The sequence below is a fragment of the Myotis nattereri genome (genome assembly GCF_964212035.1).
Source record: "Myotis nattereri genome assembly, chromosome: 11".
Taxonomy (NCBI): domain Eukaryota; kingdom Metazoa; phylum Chordata; class Mammalia; order Chiroptera; family Vespertilionidae; genus Myotis; species Myotis nattereri.
This window is the reverse complement of record NC_138086.1, coordinates 78,470,850-78,496,549: the sequence shown is the minus strand read 5'-3', so window position 1 is coordinate 78,496,549 and position 25,700 is coordinate 78,470,850. Positions and strand designations below refer to the sequence as shown.

At 52.3% G+C, this 25,700-nt stretch overlaps 1 protein-coding gene across 3 annotated transcripts in view; it reads left to right on the top strand.

Annotated features, from left to right (window-relative positions):
- Window positions 1-25,700, top strand: part of ELMO1 (engulfment and cell motility 1) — a 392,644-nt gene that overhangs the window by 160,599 nt on the left and 206,345 nt on the right. For 2 of the 3 annotated variants that reach the window (XM_081102184.1, XM_081102183.1), the window contains exons 9-13: window positions 888-1,039; window positions 2,589-2,667; window positions 4,931-4,981; window positions 8,383-8,505; window positions 10,095-10,226. In XM_081102184.1, coding sequence (XP_080958310.1) covers window positions 888-1,039; window positions 2,589-2,667; window positions 4,931-4,981; window positions 8,383-8,505; window positions 10,095-10,226 — 537 coding nt within the window. Of the gene's footprint in view, window positions 1-887; window positions 1,040-2,588; window positions 2,668-3,921; window positions 3,967-4,930; window positions 4,982-8,382; window positions 8,506-10,094; window positions 10,227-25,700 lie in introns of all 3 variants that reach the window. The other variant, XM_081102182.1, reaches the window with a different exon arrangement.

The window sequence follows — 25,700 nt, the reverse complement described above, 5'->3', positions numbered from 1 at the left end:
GGAGAGTTTATTTTAACCATTTAAAATGAGAGTGTCGGGGAAAGCGTGCTCCGTGGAGGGATCGCAGGCCAGTAGCCTGTGACGGAGAAGTTGCCAGTTGACTTGTGTCGACAAGTGTGATTTGTGCGAGTCCCTGAAGAATGTAACAGGATCATAACCAGCACATAAAGGCATGGACCCGCGGGTCGTGGAGTGGCCTGGGAATGGAGAGAAACGGCTGTTTGTATAAGTGGAAATTATTGTCTCAGAGAAACACAGGCGTCCTCACACTGCATAGTTGGTCTTCCGTGTCAGTGGGTTTCACATTCACGGATTCAACCAACCACAGATAGAAAATATTCGGGGGAAAGAAATTCCAGAAAGTTTTGAAAAGCAAAACAGGCATCCGGCCTGCGCTGAATGCAGTCAGATGCAGGGCCGTGTAGGCATAGCCTGCTGTGGCCCGTATGCAAACGTACGGTAGCAAATACTGCTCCATTTTATGTAGAGGACCGAAGCGCCCATGGGTTTTATGCGAGGGGGTCTCAGAACCAGTACCCCTCGGACACATAGGGACGGTTGCATGTGTTGGAATCATTTGCTCCAAAAGTTGAAACACAGAATAATCCTGGAAAAACTAGACCAAATCATTCTTTGAAGCTGTTCCCCTGTGAAGGTTGCTTACAATGGAATTGCAGAAATGGGTGCACATAGCGCTTTGTGGTGATGTCCTGAAGCATCCTGTTGGCTCCACGTGCCCCTGGCTGTTCCACTGTCCATGTGGGTACTTGTACCCCCAGTGTTTGGTGTTTCCTATCCAAGCTCCCAATTTCCCTGACTCGCTCCCTTCTGTCCTTCTCTGCCATGCTGACCGTGAGCAGTCACCTGTGTCCCTCTTGGGTTTTCAGATTGCGAGTTTCGTCAACAAGTCGGGCATGGACACCTCCATTCTGCAGCGGTCCTTGGCCATCTTGGAGTCCATGGTGCTCAACAGCCACGACCTCTACCAAAAGGTGGCGCAGGAGATCACCATTGGCCAGCTCATCCCCCATCTGCAAGGGTAAGCTCCAGGCCCCTGCAAGGGCCTGGAGATGCTCAGCATGTAATGCCCCGGAATCCTGTCTATCGCTAGGCCCTGTCGCACTGCAATCGCAGTTGCTTGCCGCTTGGTGAGCGCCGTGCCCATTCTTGGCACTGTCCTGGCCGCTGTGCCTGGCCCTCAGTAGGCACCCAATTTTGATCAGTGTTGGCAGATAGCCACAGTTTTACTTTTTTTAAAAACATATGTTTATTGATTTCAGAGAGGAAGGGAGAGGAAGAGAGATAGGAACATCAGTGCTGAGAGAGAATAGATTGTGGCCTCAGGCAAATTAGCACACGTTCTAAAATGCTGTTTTTGCATGAAACCTCTGTAGGAATAGCGACGCTTTCACAGTCCCCTGCATGTGAAGTGTCTCTTTCTTCTGAACCTCGAGGGCACATTTGTGTGTCCACAGTGCACTTCCTCAGAGAGGAGAGTTCTTTGTTGCCAAGCGCTGTGCTGAGGGTCTTAGGCACATTCCCTCACCTTATTCTGAAAGCAGCCCCTGGGAATAAGTGTTGCTACCCAGTGCTGCGGATGCGGGAACCGTGTCTTAGGGACACGCCAGGAACTCGCCCAGGCGGGGCGCCCTGGGCCTGACCTTCATTCTGCCCAAGGTGTGTTCCCAGGGCCCCTCTCCCAAATTGTCTGTACGAGTAGCTCATAGCTGCTCTGGCTTATGCCTGAGCTCTCCTCACTTACTTACTGTTGCCCAGGTGGCTTCCATTAGAGCATCCCTCCATTTGCAATTTCTGACTTCATGCCAGTGAAAAGCCAATGTATAAACATAAAAACCTGATCTTCTTGTCATTAGAAAGTTTCTTTTTGGAAGTAGATGTTTAGAATATGTCATATCATTGCCATGGAGACAAAGCTGCTTCCTTTATAATAAGGCTAGAACTTGGGTTCAGCCAAGTCTCCTCCCAGATGTACTTCATGCATCAGACTGAACACACACACACACACACACACACACACACACGCACACACAGAGACACACACACGTTTCATCCACTGAGTTCACACTTTCCTTTTTTTAAAATATATTTTTACTGATTTCAGAGAGGAAGGGAGAGGAAGATAGAGATAGAAACATCAATGATGAGAGAGAATCATTGATTGGCTGCCTCCTACAGACCCCACACTGGGAATTGAGCCCACAACCCGGGCATGTGCCCTGACCGGGAATTGAACCATGACCTCCTGGTTCATAGGTCGATGCACAACCACTGAGCCATGTCAGCCGGGCTGAGTTCACCCTTTCATCCTAGCAGAGGAGGAGAGAGAGGGCCCGCTGGCCACCTGTGTTTGCTGGGTGACCGCCCCAGCAGTGTGTGTCTGATGGGCTGTAGTAATTGCCTCCTCACCACTGTCTTCCCAGCCTGGTGATGATCGGAGTACATTCTCAGTGCCACTGTGTTTCCGGGGCCTGCCTTCCTCTCCCTCTCTGGGGGGCAGTGGCCGTAAACGCCATCGTGTCTGACACAGGCATAGCTTCCTGACTTTCTGTGCTGTCTGTGTCTTACAGGACAGACCAGGAGATCCAGACCTACACCATCGCCGTGATCAACGCCCTTTTCCTGAAGGCGCCCGACGAGAGGAGGCAGGTAGGTGGCATGTCTGTCTGAACACCGTGCCCAAGAATGGCAGCTGTGGGTGCAGACAGAGGGCCGCCCCTGCCCGTCCCGGGGACTCCCTGGGCCTCCTGCTGCTCTGTGGCCCGGCTGGTCAGCCCGGGACCATTCTCAAACCCAGGGGGGGCCAAGTGGGCATGGGCAGGCCCTGTGTGAGGGAGAAGGCTAGGAATGTCCCCATGGCAGAGCGTTTCATCAAACAAAGCCAGTGCAGATTCCCCAAACACACCCAGGGCAGCCCTGCGGCTGCGGTGGGAACAGAGGAGGAAGCCCTGTGACCTTGTCGTGTCACTGACTGCTCATGGGGCAAGGAGGGCATTGTGCCCACTTTCCTGATGAGGAAACTGAGACCCTGAGAGGGGTCAGCTCTGCCCCGGGGCCTGTGGGTGGAAGGTGGGTGAACACACAGGTTGCTGCCATGGGTTGAACTAAGCGCTCATGTGTCTGAGGGCTCCTTGCTGGTGGTATTTCTGCCGTCTGTGCGTGGCCGTGGCTGGGAGGGTGGGCGGTTCCTCCCCCTCTCCCGTGAGTGTGCCATGGGACCTACCCTCCGAGACTCTCCTTTTTCTGTTGATCCTGGGTGTTTCTTCAACTGAGAAAGCATCGTTCAAGAGGGCATGTGAAGAGTAGAGTTTTTGTCTTGAGATCTAGCTCACACCTCAAAATCTGCTCATGTGTTTTCACATCAATGTAATACACTGGGTTACCTCCGTCACAAGTCACGGGTGGAAATACTGGGTGGAAAGGTGAGATCTTTCCTTAGAAAGTGCGCTGGGGACTCTAGGATGGTTACAAAACGTTGGCTGAGATGAATTTAGAAAGCTAGCATGCTGCTAGCCTCAGTGTCGTGTCAAGAGTTGTATCTTTTTAATTTCACTTTTCTCACTGTCAGGTTTGTAAACCTCAGTGACTAACAATGAAGGTTTCTGATTCGTCTTCCGTGTAGGATTTTGCTCCTCCCAGGACTGCTTTTGCACAGTGAGAGAGTGGCTTAGAGTTGCGTGTGCACTTCGTTTGCTGTTGGAAGACGTGGGAAGAGGACTTAGCGTTAGATTTCGACTTTCATGCCCTCCAGCCCTTTGGCGCCCCTCGCGGTATTTCCACGTGATTCTCGCCGTGCAGTGGGTCTCGGGGCACTAGCCTCGCTGCGCCCTCTCACAGCCTCTCACTCTCCGCCCTCCTCTCTCCCGCTTGCTCTCCTTCCCGTGGTGGCCCTGGCGCTGCCAGGCTGGTGTGGACAGCAGTGTGGACATCCTTGATTGTCCTCTGACTGTAAGTCCCCAGCGCCCTCGTTGGCACCAAGCGAGCCCCGAGCTTTCCTTCGAGCCTGCCCACCCCGCCTGAGCCGCGGTCCTGACCCCCACCGCACGTCCTGCCTTCTCCCTGCTTTCTGCAAGTTTCTTTTAACCTGGAATTCGTGGCTGTGCTTCTGAATCCGGGTTGAGAGTCTTCTCCACTCGGCAAGAGTAGCAGCACTAAATGCAATCCCCCCCAAAACCCCACATCCCAGCATCTTCCTGAATGTGAGCAGTATTTCCGTTTTTGAATGTTGGCAACAAGATTGTGTCCAACTATTAACTTTCCCCTGGGTGCCCACGTGTCAATCTTAAGAAAGGGCATCTGGGACTCCTTCCGTCTCAAAGTCACCACAGTCCCGTGTGCCAGCCGGGCCCCCAGCGCGACCCGCAGAGCGTGGGCTGGCGGTGCCTGATGTGGGCTCCGCGGCCGAGCATCTGCCCAGGCGTCCGGACTTGGCTGGGACCCGGCCACTCGTTCACTCGCACAGACCACTTTCGAGTGCTGGGGTGCGGGTTTTGCTCAGGTTGAGAGGAGAAGTAAGACGGGGATCTTTAAAGTGATGCTTCTCTGCCATTGAAGCTCAGGGTGCAGGCCTGTGAGCCACCTGTAGCCACAGGAGCAGCGAGCCTCTCCCCGGGACCGTGCTCTCCCTCGCAGAGCCCAGTGTGCTCGCAGCACCCACCCTTTCCTGGCAGGAAGAAGGGCCTTAAGAAGAGAAAAGACTGCAGGCACAGGGTTCCTCCCTTTGCTGTGGCCATGGCCTTGTTTGCCAAACAGAACATTCAAAAAGTCACCTGAACACCCCTCCTCCGTGAGTCCCTTCTCCCCGAGAAATACTGCTGACGCCCGTTAGGAGGCTCCCGGGCCAGGCCTTTCGGAGCGTGTGGAGGCGGGTCTGTCTCACCTCGGTGCTCATGGGGGTGCTTTCCGTCCGCAGGAGATGGCCAACATCCTAGCCCAGAAGCAGCTGCGCTCCATCATCCTGACGGTGAGTCTCGGGAGCCGCGTCCGCAGGGTCCGGGCGGTGGGCCGGTGCATCGTGTATCTCCTCCTGCGGCGTTAGTCCTGCTTCGTTCTGTGACTCGCTTCTGTGGGGAAACAGGAGGAACCAGAAAGCAGGCAGCACGGCGCTTATGGAAGTGGAAGGAACAAGGCTTCCCACGGGAATGGCCTCTGGGTGGAGGGAGGGGTCTCTGTGTGCAGGGGGAGCAGAGGGCACAGGACATGCCCTGGTGCCCTGGCCCGCTAACCAAGGCGGTGTGCCTGAGACAAGGGGACCATGCAGAGAGCTGAGGATGCCGCCACAGGGCGTTCCTGCTCGCAGTGGGGGCACGGACGGTGCACATGCGCTTAAGTGTGTTTGCCAGCGTCGCTTCCTACTCCTGCCGCTGACAGTGATCCCACTTCTGAATGGGGGAAAATTCCAGAAGCAACACACACAGGCAAAGTACCTACCAGACCTGTGGTTAATTCACTGTGAGAGCTCTAAGGAGACCCCCATTGCCACCCCAGTGCAGTGAGTGAATTCCTGGGCATTGCTTCACTCGCCTGTTAACAACTGAAAGTAAAATGCTTTAGAGAAAGAACATTCTGGCAGGAAAAGCCGGGGCCTCTCAGGGGGCAGGTTTATTACACTCACCGTGGTGTTAGCTTTGCTACAACTTAGAGGTAAGAAAATCGGGGGTTCTGTGACTTAAAAGGTTTATGAGCCCGGCCGGTGTGGCTCAGTGGTTAAGCGTTGACCCATGAATCAGGAGGTCACATTTTGATTCCCGGTTAGGGCACATGCCCAGGTTGTGGGTTCCATCCCCAGTGTGGGGTATGCAGGAGGCAGGCAATCGATGATTCTCTCTCATCGATGTCTCTCTCTCTCTCTCTCTCTCTGAAATCAATAAAAACATTTTTTTAAAAAGGTTTATGAGTTTGCGCTTATACAGTTTCTAATGAGGGAGCTAGCTGGAAATAAACACATCAGACCCTGAAATTTTACCGTCACTTCCCTGGGCCCCTTTACAGAGAGAGACAGAAAAGGTGTCCATGGAGACTACTGAGTGCAAGGGTGACCAGAAACCTCGGCGGGAGGGAGGCCTTACGTGGAGGCTGTGAACGCTTGAAAATGAGTCAAATAGCAGGATCTCCTGAGGCCTTATCGGCCACTTGACTTTTAACTAGAGGCTGAAAGACGTGTGTGTGTGATTTCAGCGAGGAGTTCTGTAAGCCCGGCCACACACGCACATGTGTGCACACACAGGCGCGTGCACACTCGCCCATTCCAATACAGTGAGGCCATTAACAATTAAAAACCTTATGAGGGCAAACAAAATAAATATTCTAGAACCCAAAGCCCATAGTAATAAGTACAATTTGTCATCGGGTTTGATGTTAAACATCCTGGCTGTCTAGGATAAAGAGAAACATATGAGTGTAATTTTCATTGTTGGACCACGGAGGTACCCCGTTCTTGAGGGATGACACACTTTCCCTCCTGGAACCGGAATCGGAACTGGGTGTCAGTGGGGCTTTAGAGCAGACTCCAGTCCCAGAACGGCTTGTTGGAAATTTCAGGAGGTTTCCTAATATGGTGGTTTTCCGCACTGGCTCTCAATACCCGCGGAAGCTGTAGTGCTGAGGCACAGCTCAGTGAGGGTGTTTGTGCAGGGCGGAGGGGGGGGGGGTGCGGGGGGTGTGGGGGGGCTGGGAGAGGCAGGGCTAGAAGTGAGGAATGGAGGTCTCAGCCTGTGGTTGACATCGCTATGGTGCCAGGGATGGGGCGGGTGGGGTTGCGGTAGCCCCCATGTTTCAAAGATCATCTTACCTCAGCGGGATTTCTTCGGTGAGGCTGTGATGGCCCAAAGCTCATGGTTGGCATTCTCTGGCAAGAAGCTGGCATGAAGACACTTTGGAGTTGCTACAAAAATACAGTATCCATATACTTTAGCAGCCATACCCTTTGTCTTTTATTTTCAGTTATCATTGACATTCAGTAGTAGTTTGTATTGGTTTCATGTGTACAGCAAAGTGGTTAGGTAATCATATACATTGTAAAGCGATCCCCCAATATTTCCAGTCCCCACCTGGCACCAGGCATAGTTATTGCAGTGTTATTGATTATATTCCCTATGCTCTTCATCACATCCCCAATTTATACTTCTTCTCTCTTCACCTTTTTATCCAGCGCCCCAAACCCGCTCCCTGCTGGCAACCATCAGTCTCTTCTCTGTATCTGAGTCTATTTCTATCTTGTTTGCTAGTTTTTTTTGTCTTTTGGGTTCCACATATGAGTGAAGTCATATGGTATTCTCTTTCTCTGATTTATTTCAGCACAGTACCCTCTAGGTCTATCCATGCTGTCTCAAGAACAGAATGTGAATCCATAGTATAATTCAATATCCAAAGTTTATGGGTGTTGACATTTAAGTCTTTACTCCATTTGGGGTTTATTCTGTATATGGTATAAGAAGGTGGCACTCAAGGCCAGGGTGTGGAGTTCAGTGCATGCCAGGCTGGGGCACCTGGAGAAAGTTCTTTCAGACAGCAAGACATGGTGGGGCCTCGCGTACCCAAAACACGTGGTGCGAATGGTCGTCTCCCGACATTTGCCAGTCCTGTTTAAGGCAGCGCCGTGGTCTCTGCCAGAGAGGATGTATGTTAGGGTCCAGGGCTGAACCCCATTTCAGACCCAGCTCCGGGGGAGAGGGGACAAAGGCCCACCTATTTAGGCCCATGCCTTTCCTTTTATACGTGCCCCCTTTGGTGCTGTTTCTAAGAGGAGGTGTCATTTTACTTTCAGTTAACAGGCGAGTGAAGCCATGCCCAGGAATTCACTCACTGCACTGGGGTGGCAGTGGGGTCTCCCTATAGCTCTCACAGTGAATTAACCACAGGTCTGGTAGGTACTTTGCCTGTGTGTGTTGCTTCTGAAATTTCCCCCCATTTAGAAGTGGGATCACCTGTCAGTGGCAGGAGTAGGGAGCGTCGCTGGCAAACACGCTTACAGCGCATGTGCACCATCTGTCCCCCCACTGCGAGCAGGAACGCTCTGTGGCAGCATCCTCAGCTCTCTGTGTGGTCCCCTCATCTCAGGCACACCGCCTTGGTCAGAGGGCCAAGGCGCCAGGGCATGTCCCGTGCCCTCTGCTCCCCCTGCACACAGCACAGCAGGTCTTTTCCCAGTTTCCGGCCTAAAGATCTAGGAACCTTATTGGGCCCTGGAATGTAAAGGTGAGCTTCAAGGTCACCTGTGTCCTCTCCTTTCTTCTGAAGCGTAGTCCCACCAGACTAGACCCCCCCGGCCTCCAAACGAAGACTTCTGAGGTTCTGCTTGGCTTAGTGATGGGGGTTAACTTGTTCTGTTTCCTTTTCTTTTCCCTTTGTGAATCCTCTCCCCAGCACGTCATCCGAGCGCAGCGGGCCATCAACAACGAAATGGCGCATCAGCTGTACGTGCTGCAGGTGCTCACCTTTAACCTCCTGGAGGACAGGATGATGACCAAGATGGACCCCCAGGACCAGGTGAGCGCTCACGGCCAGCAGCGCAGGCACACGGAGGCGAGAACCTGTCTTGGGCTACTCCGAAACCAGGAGATTTTAGACGATGATATGATCGACTTATTGCCATCTCAGAACTTGGGGGAATGGATTGGAATTTCAGGTGAATCTAGGATCAGAACATGATGAGTGGATTGTTTCATTATGCGTCAAGTACATGCACATTCTTTCTTTCTTGGATCAGACAGCTTGACATCACGTGACCATTGACCGTGGCCCTTGGCCCCCATACCCTCAATGTAATAGCTTTGGTCAAGTTCCCAGAAAGCAGGGGCCACTAGGAGCTCTGTGTGACCTGAGCCTGCAGGTGGAGGAAGTGGCTTCCATTCTCCAGTGCTCAGTCTGGAGCTGGGGCCCCAGGTCACCCTGCTTTCAGGGCTCGCACGGGTGCTGGATGGCTACCTGCTGTAGTTCTCCCCAGGCCTCTGGTGGTTGTGCACGGAAGGTCATGTCGCCCGCCCTCCAGCAGGCCCTGGAGGACTTAGGGCGTGAGGCAGAGTCCGAGGGAGCAGTGGGAGCCCTGCTGTGCACATGCGCGGCTTCAGCAGCTCTGGAAGGAAGCACTCCTCCTCGTCGCCGGCGGGCCTGATGGGTCGCAGATGTGCCTGCACATGTGAAGTGTGTAACCGCCTGGGCTTCCTGCATGGCGCGGGGCCGTGCGACCGAGCGTGACGGAGAGGCTGGGAGGGCCGCCTCACGCGCCCCAGACTCTGGGCCAGGCCGAGCGCTCCTCTCAGGGCGGGGAGGGGACTGTCATTCACCACTTCTGGTGAAGGGGGCAAGGCATGTGAGTGCCAACAGCCTCCTTGATCAGAAACCCTGCCTTTTATTCATTTAGAATCTCTTTGTTATTATGGTAAAATATACATAAAATCAACCATTTTCACCATTTTATTTTATTTAAAAAAATATATTTTTACTGATTTCAGAGAGGAGGGGAGAGGGAGAGAGAGATAGAAACCTCAGTGATGAGAGAGAATCATTGATTGGCTGCCTCCTGAATGCCCCACACCAGGGATCAAGCCTGCAACCCAGGCATGTGCCTTGAGCAGGAATCAAACTGTGATCTCCTGGTTCATAGATCAATACTCAGTCACTCCAGCCAGGCCATTTTCCCCATGTTAAAGTGTTTCTTTCTACAAAGGCTCTCTAAGTGGAGTTAGGGATCCCTTATCGTCGGAATACTGTTCATAAATACTGCGTACCTCTCACTGTGCTTCTAACAGTACGTTACCCCTGGGTTCCCAAAGGTGGCTTCCTCCAGTCACACGCCTTCCGTCATGCTGGGGCTCCTTTAAGAACTCCAGATACTGGGTAGAAGTTCTCCCAGGGACTTGGCTGGGGGAGCAGGTGGCAGAGAGCCAGGGCGGCCCCGCAGGGCGAGCTGCAGGCGAGGAGGAGTGTGCAGAGCCCACACTCACAGCACCGATGTCTGTATCTGTCGCCGTTTCTCCTGGATGCCGTGATTCCAGGGGCCCTGGCGAATGCGAACGTAGGTCATGCCCCACAATGAAAGCGGCTCTTTCCTCCTCTTCTCCCCCCAAACCCCACAGGCTCAGAGGGACATCATATTTGAGCTTCGAAGAATCGCTTTTGACGCGGAGCCTGAGCCCAACGCGAGCAGCGGCAGCATGGAGAAGCGCAAGTCCATGTACACAAGGGACTACAAGAAACTCGGCTTCATCGTAAGTGCGCCCCGCCCGCCCGCCTGCGAGGCCTGTCCTCCCACCGTGGGCTGGCCTCAGCCGCAGCTGACGTCCCTCCGAGCGTGTGGTCCGCTTGCGCCTTAGAATCATTTTCACATTTTCCAGATGTTTTGCTGGTTTAAACAGGATCATGTGCAAATCTCTGCTGGCTGCAGCGATGTGGAGTAACTTGCACAAGTGTGACTAATACTGAGCTTGTTTATCCAGCCCTGATTAAGTGTAGCCACGCGCGGTGAGCCCGGAGGCCTTGCGACCTCATTCAAGCTTCATGAGGTGCTTAGGGCTCTATCTGGAATGAAGGGGGGTGGGTGGTGACCCTGGGACGGAATCCCTGGGTTAGAGATTGGGTTACTCACACACATCATTTCTTACCAGAATCGGACTGAAATCTCCTGAAATTCAAGCGCAAGGAAATGGATGTAACAGATAATTTCCTAAAAGTTTTGTCTTGCTGTGAATGCTAATAAGACGTCTCTGAGATTTTTCTCTTTTCCAATCTGCAAATCAGAACACAGCTTGAACCGAGTGTGAATCTGCCTCACTCCCGAGTTTGCCACCATCACGTTTCTGTGTGGCCTTGAGCTGGTTGAGCTCACATTCTGCAGGTGTGAAGTTGTGTTTCCGTTTTGCCCTCCGTCATAAATGACAAAAAATGAGGTTTGGGCTCTAGTGATTCTCAATCATCAGACATTATTTGATAATTGCAAGTGCTGCTTCCTTGAACACACACACACACACACACACACACACACATTGATTTTATACACATTGACGTCATGCTTTATGCATTGTTTGGGAAACCTCGTCTTTGGTGGGAACGTTCTTTGCTTTTCATATCAGTTCACAGGTGCTGGTTTTCATTACGGAGCAGTTTTTCATTAGTTGGATGTATTACAGTTTCTTAGCCAAGCCCTTTTTCTGTGTTTCAATGCTTTGAAATTACGATCAAGTCTATAATGAACATTGTTGCTGCCCTTTTCTGCACGTCCATGAGCGTACTATCAGGGTAAGTGGGTGGGGCTGTCATTTATACGGAACATAGTTACAAGGCTTCCGATGTTACCGGATTGCTTTGGGTATTTTCCACCTTAACCAGCAGTGGCTCAGAGTGACGATGTTTTTGAAACTCTCCGATGATGTCTGTTAAACTTAAAAACACATCTAACAGTCTGAGTTACTGTTTTCATAGTGGCAGTCTGAGCGCATCTTTTCTCATCGGAATAGTTGTCAAATGTTGCCTTCAGCTCTGCAGCAGGCTTGGCAGAAGTATTCCATCATTTCTGTTCCACCATATCCTATCTCAGTGATGACATTACATTTGATCTTTTGGATGATTCTGTTACGTTTTTGTCTTAGAGTTTAGCAACCAGCTTCTGACTGGTGGGCCGGTGAGAGCTTCCTGTGCTGGATGTGTGGGTGCTCAGGTGTGTGGGTGGCCCTGGCCCTGCTCACACCTACCTGCTTGTTGGCAGGCCTGTTTTCCAGGGATTTAGCCAAGGGAATGTGGGTGGGGCTCACATTCGACCTCACCCCCAGTTCCTTCCAAGTTGCACCTTTGTGTGTGGAGCAAGGTGTGTCCAATCACCAGGGAAGCTTTGCAAACTCACCCCATCCTTCTCACCCTTAACTCCTATCACGGCCAGGGCACATGCATTCCATTGCCCGAGTCAGTCCGCATGCTCTGGTGGGAGGTGTGCCTGAGTTATGCCCTTTCACCTGCCTCCTTCAGCTACACCCTGGATTTCCAGTGTGTTTAAACCACGTGGGCAGAGAATAACCAAGAGAGTGTTGGTTTCCCTTATTCTTCCTTGGCCTTCCTTTCAGTTTCATTGTTTAGTCTCTCCCGTGAGCGAGCTGAGAAGTTGGAAAGATTAGTTAGCAATGGTTCCTAATTCCAGCGGCTCTGACCCACAGAGGTTTGTGCTGTTGAACAAATGGGCCAACCAGAAATAGACACGCCTCGGTGGAGGGAACCGCGGGCTGACGGCGCCACCTGGAGGCCGCCCTGCAGAAGCGCTGGGAGCTGAGCTCTGTGCTCTCACGTCAGGAAGGGCCTGGCCTGCTAACTCCTCACTGAGCTCCTCCCTGCCAGCCCCGCCAGCAGCATCTGAGGTTGGGATAATCTTTTGGAAATGTTAAATGACAAGTGTGGGGAGTCGAGTGGGCCTAGATTTTAATTCTGTCTTTCCGGCTTCCCCTTGTACTTTTATGTGGTGGAGACGGCTTTTCCCCTTAAATCTCATGAACCACCCTCTGCCAGCTTCACACTTTTCTCCTGCAGCTTCCTTTCTCCAAGGAGTGAGCTGACCCTGGGGACCCAAGATTTCAAAGCACCAGAAAAAAAATTAGGAAGGATTAATGCAGATTTACATTCATATTTTTAAAGCGTTTTTCTACCTTTTTGAGTGACAGGAGATAACTACTCATCATTACGCAGGTATAATTATACATCCTTACAGATGCAGTGCTTGCTGTCACTCACTATGTTTTTTCTGCAAAGCAGATGGCAGGGAATGAGGTGAGATGTGTATTTGTACATTGCTTCCTCCATCTCCACCCTGGCCCCTGGTCCCAGACCACAGAAGGAAGCATCTTGTCTAAATGCTACTAGAGTTCAGCCATCACCGTGACTGTGGCATCAGGATGAAGCTCGGGCCCCTGGACTCAGGTTGCCCAGGGTTGATTCCTGGCTCTCCCACTCCCAGGCTGAGTGACCTGGGCAAGTTACTTGACATTTTCATATCTCGGTTTCTTCTCTAAAATGGGTATAAAGGTTATCTTTATCAATAGGTTTGTTGTGTGGATTAAATTAGTAGAACCTTGTAAATCATACAGCACAGTGCTCGGCACCTAGGAAGCAGATTGTGAGTTCAGATGATGATGACATGACGGTTACTATTCATATTATAATTGGAACATTGCCCAGTGCCTGGTGACTCTGAGACAAACAGTGATGGGGGACTGTGGGCACTGCCAGTGGCCCCAGGAGGATAGTGAGAAAGCATAGGGTTCAAGGGACCCTCAAAGAGGAAAGGAAGATGTGTGCTTGGGAAACTGCAGGTACTTGTCCTGGCCAGTGCTGACGGGGAGAGACGGGGGGAGCTGGCTTTGCAAGTGCAGAGTGAGGGGCAGATTACGGAGAATTTTACATTCGGAGGAGTTTGAAATATAGCCATCCCTCGTTATTCACGGAGTCCATATTTGCACATTCACCCACTCGCTGAAAGGTATTTGTAGCCCACAGGTCAGTTGTTGGTGCTGTCGTGGTCGTTTGCAGACACTCGCAGAGTGGCAGACAATGTGCGTTGCCCGACAGGCACATGAGGTTGGCCAAGACGACACTCTGCCTTCGTGTCTCAGCTCTCCCATGTCCTCCTCACAGTCCGGCCAGGGCCACGTTGTTGGGAGTTCGGTGCTCAGGGTTGGTGATGTTGCAGTTTGGTCCTCAAGCCTCATGCTGAAGCGCTGACCAGTGCCCTGCGTGCCCAGGGCTGTGCAGAACCTAGTGGAGAAACTGTGTTAGTTGAGCTGAGTTCAGACGTGAGTTACAGCGCCGTTACCTTGAGGTCAGTGTTCATGAATCAACAACATATGGTCAGTAACGGGCCTTTGTGGAGAAACCCATGTAAAACCAGGTCTGCACTGATCTGTTGACGGAAATCTGTGACTGGAGGCTCCGAGGGCCCAGCCTTGTCCTCCCCCCGCCAGGAAGCGGTGCCCCAGGGCCGATCACGCAGAGTTATGGTGACTTCGTAGAGCGTGGCTGCAGGAAACAAGGACACTGGGCTGCATTTGCCGTCCCTGGGAGCTCTCGGGAAGGGGTAAGCCATGGGGAAGAGGATCCGGCTGTCCTAGGACCCAGCCACATGTCCTGTTTGTGACAAGCGGGGAAGAATAAGCCAACTTCACTGGTTCTCAGGCACATGGGATGTGAGAGAGAGACTGCCTGCCAATCATTGGCATGGCTCACGGCAGTCTGGGTTATTGTTCTACAATGAAAGTTTCTTTAAAATCACTCCACACAGAAGAGAACTCAGCCTGTAGTGGGTGTGGCTTATATTTCTGCATTATTCCTATCAGAACTGTCTCATAATGTCTTGTCACTGAGAATGAGATTTGGTTTCTTGAAGTCCAAAGGCAGCATCTATAATAAAAGCGTAATACGCTAATTAGACCGGACATCCTTCCGCGGTCCTTCCTTCTGGACAAAGCCCCAGTGGGCGGGGGGTCAGGGGCCGGAGCCAAGGCCCGTGCATTAATTTTGTGCATCAGGCCTTTAGTTAGTAAGAATCTAGAATCTGTGTATGTGGATCACAGAGAGTAAAATATGACATTTACCTCATTTGAATAGTGTCCCTCTGCTGCTCGCCCCCTCCCCATTCACAACAAGACGTTTCTGGAAACCACAGAGTAAAGAAGATTTTTAATAAAGTAAATTACTTTTCCCCACAAAATGGTTTCATAATCCAGATAGTATTCAAACCAAACACTTTGCTTTCAAACAGTTAAAGCCTGGCCCATAAACAGTAGTTGATGGAAGCAAAAGGGCATCGAACTTGTTTTAAACGGTCACTCACTGAAATTCTCTGAGTTCCAGCTCCATAGTTAGAAGGGCTCGGTGTGGGCTGGGGCTCTGCCAGGAAGCTCTGGCCAGGCGTAGCCAGTGTGCCCAGCCCAGCCATCCCTTCCGGGGACCGTTGGGGGCGTTTGGTGAAGGATTAGTAGTGGCCGAGACCCCTGCACGGGACAGTCCCCATGAACTCATGTGCCTGTTCCCAGAACCGGATCTTCTATTTTCTGCCTCATTTTCGCTCTGCTCTGGTACCATCTGATCAGACACCCCTGTCCCTGTCTGAGAGACAAAGCCCAGGTCCTAATCTCTTCTAGTCTTGCTCCATCCCTGTGTAACTGGGGGAGAAATCCCAGTCATTAGTGAAGCTGGAGCAGAATCAGCCACCAGATGGCGCCAAACCACAAGCATTGGCTTCCATCCAGACCCGCTGAGCTCAGAGGACCTGCCAGGGTGACACCCAGTTACCTCACAGTCAGGCTGATCAGCCAGCCGAGGGTGAAGTGGTAGGAAGAAGACGGGGCCTAGGGAGTCCCGCAGGGGGCTGGGTAGCCTCCACCCAGGCCCACGGGGGCGGGGAGCATCTGCACTGTCCAGCGGGCCTCCGTGCTAAGTGAGACGTGCCTGCTGCTCTGGGCTGATGAGTTGCTACCTAGTCCCCACACCTGGCTCGTCCCCGTTACCTTCGCCCAGGCTGTCCTGACAGTCCTGTACATGGGGCATCATCTGTGCACCTGGTACTTTCTTCTGTTGTAACATGGAAACACAGGGACGAACACACCGGAACAGGGAAATCCACATGAATATGGACAGTAGAGACAATCACATTTTGGGGGGTTACAAGATGCACAGTGAAATGAGGTGATGGCAGTGACCTGGCGGGAAGGAGTGGTGATGGCGTCTAAGGGAACTGGCGTTGGGACGGACATGGACCACGCAGTCTGGGGAAATCAGCTGATTCTTGATGTGTATTTCCCGTAAGTAGATCTTTCAGAAGCATGTGCAGCTCTTTGTTCTCTCAGCACCCACTTCTGGAGCTCTCTGTTCAGAGGTGTCGTTGAGACGGCTGTCTTGATGGTGGGGGTACTCGAGCCTCTTGAGCATTTTTCCTTTCATCTCTGCCTTTCCTTTCCTCGAGCCCAGCGACAGCCAGGGATTCTGGAGGGGGAAGCAGCGGAGGGTGTGGGGGAGGCTCCCAGCTGTCATGGCCACACCACGCAGAAACTCGCAGGTGTGGTTCATTCCCTTGATTGTCAGGTGAGTGCCCAGCCTTCCCAGTGACTCCTCCCACATGCTGTCCTGTGGGCCACGCCTTCCCAATGACTCCTCCCACACGCTGTCCTGTGGGTCACGCCTTCCCGGTGACTCCTCCCACACGCTGTCCTGTGGGCCGTGCCTTCCTGGTGACTCCTCCCACATGCTGTCCTGTGGGCCACGCCTTCCCAGTGACTCCTCCCACATGCTGTCCTGTGGGCCACGCCTTCCCGATGACTCCTCCCACACGCTGTCCTGTGGGTCACGCCTTCCCAGTGACTCCTCCCACACGCTGTCCTGTGGGCCACACCTTCCCAATGACTCCTCCCACACGTTGTCCTGTGGGCCACACCTTCCCAATGACTCCTCCCACACGCTGTCCTGTGGGCCATGCCTTCCCGGTGACTCCTCCCACATGCTGTCCTGTGGGCCACGCCTTCCTGATAACTCCTCCCACATGCTGTCCTGTGGGCCACGCCTTCCCGGTGACTCCTCCCACACGGTGTCCTGCACTGACACGTCCAGGTGGGCTCTGCTGGATATTTCCTGGATGTTTTCAGTTCAGTGATAACCCAGCCCCGCCTCCATGTACTGTCTTTCCAAATTCATCTCCATGATCATATTTGAGCTTTGTTCTCCCCTTGCCTTTTCTACTGTAATGGATTTTATCTCTAGGCCCAATTTCTCAGGGATAACTATTGGAAACCGAGTGAGGAGACAGGTTTCTGCACTCCCTGTCTTCCCCCCTCCTTTCCTGCTCAGCACCTGTGGTTTCCCTGAGGTTCATGCATCCCCTGTTAGAGCTGAATTTGTTTTTTGGTCACTAGGGGCGCTTCTAAAAAGGCACGTGTGATAGTTATAGTGAGGCTAAAGGGGTTTATAAATTTACTAGAGGCCCATTGCATGAATCCATGCACCGGTGAGGTCCCTTTTGCAATCTGTAACGCCTCAGGGGATGTCAGATAGCCAGTTTCGGCCTGATCCCCGCAGGCCCGATCCAGACAGGAGGGAGCCTGATCCTGTGTGTCGAGCGTCTGTCCCCTGGTGGTCAGTGCGCGTCATGGCGACCGGTCGACCGGTCATTCGTTCGGTTGCTTAGGCTTTTATGTTATGTAGATAAGGAGCTGCTCTGTTGTGCTTAAGAAGGTGGAGTCCTTATTGGAGATCATTTTAAGTAAGGTTTAGAAGAACCTGCCCCAGCTAAAATTTCCTGCCTCCCATTTTTGGCTTTAAAAACCCACAAAAGTTGTCCTCATTCTCATTAAAACATGGCTGTATCCCTGGCTGTGTGGCTCAGTTGGTTGTCCCCTACACCAAAGGCTTGGGGCTCCATTCCTGGTCAGGGCACATGCCTAGGTTGAGGGTTCAGTCCTAGGTAGGGACACATTCAGGAGGCAACCAATCTCTCCCTACCCTCCCTCCCTCTCCCTTCCTCTCTCAAAAATAAAATTAAAAAGTCAATAAAAAAACATATCCTTAGGTGAGGATTAAAAACAAACAAACGTGGCTGTGGCAGAAAGAGGCAACTTATTAAAGCGTGTTAACTTATTTTTTAAAATATATTTTTATTGATTACAGAGAGGATAGGAGAGGGATAGAGAGTTAGTGACATTGATGAGAGAGAAACATTGATCGACTGCCTCCTGCATGCCCCACACTGGACCGAGCCGAGCCCGCAGCCTGGGCATGTGCCAGCTGGGAACTAGACCGTGACCTCCTGGTTTGTAGGTCGATGCTCAACCACTGAGCCACACTGGCCGGGCAAGAGCGTTGATGTTAACCTCAGTATGTTGTGCACACCTCTTGGCATTCGTCCTTGGTACCCGGAACTCTGGAGCTGACGGCGCCATCCAGCAGGTGCAAGGTGATGCGCAGGGGCTGCGGACTCGGGAACGTGTAGACCAGCCTGTTTCATTGGAGACTGACATGGCGCAGCTTAGTCTGTGGCGGACTCCCAGGTTTACAGGCCGGCTCCGTGCTGTGTGGCCTTGGACAATGTACCTGACCTTTCTGTGCTGCAGTCTCTGCATTAATAAGGCGGGTACAGTAACTGAGCTCACCCAACCGTGTTATGGGCACGAATGGGTTCATAGATGCCAAGCTCTTAGAAACCCTCCTGGCACCGAGAAAGTCTTAGTAAGTTCTGACAGTGCCATTGCCATTGGGATCCGGTGGCTGTAATGAGCCTGGGTCTGCGTGTCCCCCTGGGTGATGGGACCACGTCCATTCACCGTAACCAGCTGGGTCAGAGCAGAAACAGGAGCTTCAACATGGGCAGTCACCCTGGGGGCTGCCAGGCCAGAGCCAGTGGTTCTAGAGGATTCTAGAGCTCAGCAGAGCAGACACTTAGACCCCCAAGGGCCTTCGTAAGGAGGCGGTGGTTCCTTTTGCTTCTGCCTTGCTGCTGCTCTGGAGTGAGCACGGCCTGTCCCTAACTCCTCAGTCCTAAGGGTCCTGCTGTCCCAGGCCTCGCCCGTGGGGATTTCCTGGAGGGGGAGCGCTCCCAGCCTCTGCATAAACCACAGAGCGTCCGCCGTCACCTGCAGAAAGCATCTCCATCGGCGGCTCCACCTGGATACAACCCTCCGCGGTGCCCTGGGCCGGGCGGTGGCAGAACCCAAGCTCGAGAGCAGGTCTGGGCCCAGGTGCCCGGTGGGCAGTGAACACGGCCGGCGCTTCTTCCTGTGCTTGGCGGCCGCCCGGCCTCGGGGCTCTGCCCTGGTGAGCCCGTGTCCCATGTCTGAGGAACCCGGGGTCATGCTGGCTCCTCTGGGCCTCGGGCAGGAGGGGCAGCGGCCGGTTCAGGACCCAGGAAGGACACGGTCACCTGTGTGTGCCCACAGCCATCCACCAGCTTCACGGGAAGGGAGCCGCCTCCTGCTTTTATCCTCTTTCCTGAGCCTCTTGGTTCTTTTCCTTTCCCCCCAAGTAGTCACCGTTGGGCAGTGCGTGGCCTGGCTCCGCATTCGGTGACGCCGCCTCGGGCGAGGAGGTGTCGGCAGGCGGCGCACCTGGACCAGCCGGTCTGGGTCTGGGCGGAAGGAGGCGCTGAGCCGGGCGCTGGCTTCAGGGCGTGGGTCTCTAATTCTGGGCCTGGCATTTCGTCTGTGTAGGAAGACTGTCAGAACCTCCCCCGGAGGAAGGGACAGGCACCGGCTGAGAATAGCGCGCTTATGCAAGAACTGTCCCCACGGAGCCATCTTGGGCACTCCCTGGCGTGTGCGTTTTGAAGGGGAGCGGCAGAGGCTGGCAGCTCTCCGCGAGCCTGGGGAACCTGCAGACTCTCCATGGTGAGATGACTCGCTCCCGGGATGGTTCCAGGACAACTTGGAAGGGAAAGGGTGCCTCCTAGCCCTTGGCCTTGTCAGTATTCTTGCCCCTCATCAAGTGCTTACCTAACTTTCCAACAAGATTTCTTTCTGCTGACCCACTGAACTCATCTCTGTTTTGAGAGGAGAGGGTATCGTGAAGGACCAAAGCAAAGACACAGGAAACTGCAGGCAGACCTGGGACCCCACTCCCCACCGGCCCACACAGCCTCTGTTTAGCACATTTCCTCTGCGGCTTTTCCCGGAATTCTGCTCCTTACCTGGCTGAGGTGGGACGATCAATTTCTTATCACTTCCAGGTGTCATCAGCAAACCTCAATAAAGTCATGGGTAGTGGCTACATCTCATTAAGTGATGGAACTATAATCCACTTAGGCGTCCTTCTGCATTCATAAGGATTTAAAAACATATATTACAAAATGATTCAATGAGCATATTGTGTAGAACTATTTGTTCCCATTTAGGATTATTTCCTTAGCAGAGATAATTAGGCTCCTGTCAAAACATAAGGACATTTTTGAAACCCTCATTTATAGTTTTGTTTATTTGCACTTTCTATTTTAACATTCTTCCTGCTTTCCACGAATTGGGTTATTATTCATGTTGTTTCTAACCACCTTATTTGAATTTTTGTGTTTTTTAAATGAAGGATTCTAATTCTGAGCATAGGACATACTTTTTGCACAGAATTGGGAAATGTAGATAAGCAAGGTGACTTCGATAAAAGCCAGCCTTATTCCCTTATAGATATGAAATGTTGGTATGGTATTGGTGCATATCTTTTCAGATATTTTCTAGTGATTTGTGATGGACTGAAACATATTTAGAAGTGCCAACAGAAGCAGGTTGGTTTGGGTGAATGTTTGAGCCTGGGTTTGCTGTAATGTTACCCTATAGGAAGTATGGTTTCCCGGGCTGTTTTAGGGTTGGTGCCTTCACTGAGCAATTCATAGGGACCTGTATCGACAGGTGTCTGTAGTTGTAATACTAGTGCCTGGAGTCAGACCACCTCAGTGGCCACAGAGAGTATCCAAACTCCGTCTCCCCACATCTTTGACCTCTGAACCACACATACATAGAGCAGACTCAAAGCAACCAAGCTAGACAAGAGGTCTGAACAGCAGCGCAGACACAGTTTTCAGTTCAAGGCCAGTCAAGAAAATTACCTGATAAAACAAAGAAACAATGCTCATCGGGGAAAAACCAGAGAATCCAGAATCTCCACAGCTTCACGTTCATCATGTCTGGAACACAACCCCCAACCTCCTAAAAGATGAAGAATGAAGAAAAAATCTGTCAGATCCAACTCCAAGATGAACCAGGCATTGAAACTAATGCACAAGGAGTTTAAAACAACCAAGAAAACTACCACAATGAAAAAAGGCAAACTGTTTTTAATGAAGGAAATCTTAGCAGGAAAAATTAGAAGTCTTAGTAGGGAAATAAACACCATAGGAAAGAACGAAGTGGAAATTCTAGAAATGGAACATACAGTTTCTGAAATTCCCACTATATATAACCTTTTGTAAATATATTATTACTAGTATTACATATAAGAACAAAGGTGAAGGCCCGGCCAGTGTGGCTCAGTAGTTGAGCATCCACCCATGAACCAGGAGGTCAAGGTTTGATTCCCAGTCAGGACACATGCCCAAGTTTCGGGCTCAATCTCCAGTAGGGGGTATGCAGGAGGCAGCTGATCAATGATTCCCTCTCATCACGATGTTTCCATTCCTCTCTCCCTCTTCCTTCCTCTCTGTAATCAATAGAAACATATATTTTTTAAGAAGAGCAAAGGTGAGGCATTTTGCTCTCATTTTATTGATGGCATAGAAGCTGATAGGGAAATTCCACCCATCTTTTCACCTTCACCCCTTACTCTCCTTAACCTCGAGGGAAGGCACGGTTCTGGAGTGGAGTGTCCAGCTCGGCCCCAGGCCTTCTCTCTCTCCGTGCCACGCCTGCACGTTATGTGCATTTTACGGCCACTTTCCACAGAGCAGATTCCAGTTCCTCATCTCTCCCCTGATGGCTCCTCATTCAGGTCAGCTTCTAGGTCTTCCCGGTCTCCCTCCCGCGCAGGAGTTGGATGAAGGTGTCCTGAGTAAATGAAGCGTTCAAGTCCTGTCCCCATTGCTGCCCCCCCCCCGTCCTTTTCTCCTAATTGTGCTGTCTCTGTGGCTAATGCTGCAGGTGACCTGTAAGACATGACGCTGATTTCCGAAGCAGCTGACTTACCGGGGACACTGGCAGAGTGTCGGCCATTGGGCCTTCTCGCCAGGCTTTCTCTGTGTGAGACACACTTAATGGCTGTAGAACTGGAGTGCCCGTCCCTGTACACAGGCCTGTCCTTCCTCCTGGGCCCCTCCCTCCTGTGCTGGTGCCGTGTGCCGCGCCAGCAGCTTCCCTTCATTAGTCCTCCTGGGCAGTCTGTGCGTGTCCATTTCTGACACACTCCCTTTCACGTGGGGCCATAGATGTGCGTCTGCACAGCGGCCGCTTGCCCACATGCAGCCCGTTCGTTGTATTCTAAACCCAGCTTCCGTGTGGTGGCCCTTCGCCACATTTATTTTGTGGAGCTTTGAAGGAAAATAAAAAGAATGTCTCCTCAGTGTGAGCCTCTTTCTGGATCCCCACCCCGGAGGGAGAGAACGAGGGTGCTGCGTGTATGTGTCTTAGGCCAGGGCCTCTCCGCGGCTGTGACATGCTCTCCTCGTCCCATTTCACAGGCAGCTTGTGACATAGATGTGCCCCCCCCCCCCGGTTTCACGTCTGAAGATCTGAGGGTGATTACTGAGGTGGCACCGGGATTCGGTGGTGATCTTGTCTTGTGTCCAAGCTGCTGTGGTTTGGCGCGGAGATGAAGGAACTCGGGAATGCAGATGAGAAAGGGGGGCCGGAGCAAGAGGGCTTGAGCTGCCCGGGGAATGACTTTTAACCTTTCCCACGGCGAAGGCGCATGGGGGTCCCCTGTTAGCCACCCCCCGCCTGTGGCCCAAGGGCTGTGAGACGCTGCCTCCTTCCCTCTCACTTGCAGGGAGCACTGGAGGGCAGTAGCTATGGGATTGTTACATGAATTGACCCTACAGGGTTGGCCAGCGTGTAAAACACACCCGTGCATGAGACGCATGGCCCATGTTAACTACCTGGAGGGTGAGACGCTCCTCTGTACTGTGCTGCGCTGCTTGCCTCACCCCCACCAGGGGGCAGCATCTTCACACAGGTTCCTACCTACTGGCCATGGGGGAATGGGCAGTGCCTCCTCAAAGCTCAGACCAAACCCTGTCACTCTTCACCTCTTACCCTCTGAGCCTGGCCACCCAGTCTTCACTGGGCAAGTGAATGCAAACCAGTGTTCAGCGGTTCTTTTGTTGGAGGAGGAGGCAGTGAGAGGGAGGACCTGCACCTTGCATGTTGGCCTCCACATGAAAATACTGGTACTTCATGTGAACGGATGTGTTGTGTGTATGCAGAGGTCTTTCTGCTACTTGCCAGGGCTGCGATGCTCAGTGTATGTCTCAACCACAAGTTAAACCTTATTTTCCTAAAGAAACAAGGGCAGCGATTGGAAAGCTCTTTACGTAAGACCTGCCGTCAGAGTGCTGACTTCAGTCAGCTGACCTGCCTTCACACCCCAGTGTCAGCTCTGCTAGGCTGTGTGACCTCGGGCAAATTACGTTACCTCTCTGCACACCACATCCTCCCTGCAGCGCGAGGGCTAACATGCATTCCTGCTTTCTTTCATCCAACAGACAGTGTCTGAGGATTCCCTCACAGGTGGGACTTGGCGTGGTGCTCTGGGTGCCAGGCTCTCCATGTATGCCTCCCAGGTCAGCTTCCTGTCGATGGCCTCTAGCTCCTGTAAGGTTGTGTTTGTCAGAGCCATGGCCGACTCAGGGTAATGAACCTGGGAGACAGAGTTGAGATTATTGAAGCGTGAAGAGTGACGTAGGAGTCATCCCCAGCGTCTCGGGGACCAGCCACCCGAGGCGGCGAGGCTAAGTGAGGCCACTCACAGCGAGAGGCTGCAGGATCCGGGGCTGCCCGCACGCTGTCCTGATGGAAGGAGGCTGCAGACGCGGGCGCTGTGGGCGTGATTTCAGGGCCGCCTCGGTGTCTGGGGCGGACGTGGTTCCGTGGCGGGAAGCTGGCTTCCACCTCACTGTGGTGCTCACCTCTCCTCGCCGTGGAATTAACAGGCTGTCCCCACGGAGGGAGTTCCGTTCCCGGGCCGGCGCCTGGAGCGTGTCTCCTCCAGGGGACCTGGGGGCACGGGGTAGGCCCGAGTGCCTGTGACATTTAAGCTCAGTTGCCTGGTGCTGGATCATGAAAACTCCAACGTGGTCCCCAGACAGCTGCTCAGGCAGATGGCTGATGGGCTCCGAAGCGCAGGCTGACGTGTCCACAGCCCAGGGGCAAACCGGCCCCTTTCTCTTCACTCCAGCACCTGGGCTGACTGTTTAGGGAAAAGAAAAACACATTTTAATTCGTTTTCCAGCCAAAGCTATTGTGGGGCTCGATTTTTGGTGGTTAAACTAGACATCTACATAGATTTCCCCCAACCCCAAGCCCCTTGAACAAGGTCCCAGTGGACCCCGTCCTTCTCGTGGCTTCCTGTTGTATATGGACCAACAAAAACCAAGCTGACGGACAGATACTCATAGGTAAAAGAAGCAGGAGGGGATTGGGCATCGAATAGATAACACTCTTGCTTGAGATGCGTAAAATAAACCGAATGGGGAGGGGTACAGATTTAACGCCTGCCCCCCATCATGGTCTCCTTTACTAATTAAGGAAGTCAGCGCGGTGGGTCAGACAGCAGCGGGCTGAGCGTCAGCGACCTGCCAGCAGTCACTCAGGTGTGACGCAGACACAAGCCAGATGGCTGAGTGTCACCAGAAGACGGGCAGACAGGACCCTGCTGTCAGTCAGTGATCCCGGAGGCCCAGGAGGCTGGGCCAGGCGCCTGCTGGGGCTCATCTTCCTTCAACAGGAAAGCCCTCAGAGCAGGTGCTGAGTTGTGCACTGGGGTTTGGGGCGGGGTTCTCAGATGAGCCCACAGGAGAGAGAGGCCCCTGTAAAAGGAAAGCTTTCTCTTCTCTAAACAAGTCTGGGGTATAGCAAGCCGCCATTGAAGAAGGAGCTGCCTCCATAGCTCACTATTGTAAATAACGGGGCAGTGGGCTTCCCTTCGTGCCTGATGAAGTCGTGAACGGGTAGGGAGAGGAATAGGCTGGTCTTGGTGCTGCCCTGTGGATACAGGTCAGAGAGGAAATGAAAGGAGGGATGCATCACAGTGTCTCACTCAGTCTTTCTTATGCAAAAAGAAGTGCCAGGAAAGCACTTACTCCATATTGAGAGTCAAGTTCTTCTCCAAAATATCCCAAGTGGCTCAGAAGAGGATTTCAGCATGAAACGCTCTTTGTTTTTAATTAAAATATAGAAAATTCTCTCTCCCCTCAAATCCTTTATGCAGTTTTAAAGGAGAGGAGACACAGAAAGGAAGTCTGCCGGAAAAGCCACCTGAAATTAAAGCTCTCCACATGCAGCAGGCTTCTCTCTTCCCCTGGATAGGGTCCTTGCTCTGAGTCCCAGGAACTCAGCTCCCTCTTCGAGAAGTTTCTTACGGTCTGGTCGTTGGAGGCTCTTTTACTTGTCCAGTGACTGACTGGTCCCTTCTGTGGTGAAAATGCGTTTTCCTGAGTGACGAGTTTTTATTTAAACCATATCTTCACTGAAATATTGAATGGATAATAGTGCAAAATTCGAAAGATACAAAAGGAAAAAAAATGATACTGTTCCCTTCACCCTTTCTCCTCCCCCAGAAGCAAACACTCTTCCCAGTTTCCAGATTTTTAGTCTTTGCTTTGGATCCGGTTGCGTTCAGGAGCTTGTGATGCTCGGTGCTCCTCCTTGCTTCGCATCGGCGTGAAGCGTATCAGAGGGGAAAGCAAGGTGTGCGTGTAGTGAGGAAGGAAGGGCTTACATGCAGCCAACGACACATGCTTACGTAGACGTCTCCTGGGCAAGCTTCCTGCCACTGTAGCTACGTCTGTGCCCAAATTTCACCGTCCGAGATGCCAGGGATGGTGAGCACACATTTTATGTACAACTAAAAATCAGAAAACCGAAACTTCCTCTTATTTAAGTGTTTTAAAAATATTTTTCTTATTAAATGAGCTCTGCTGGACTTCATGGTACCTCATGTCACACTGGTAAATACATGGAAAGAAGGAGCCAGGCAGTACATTGGGTGAGTCTCACTTCTGAACTGTCTACCCATGAAGCCAGGCCCTTCCG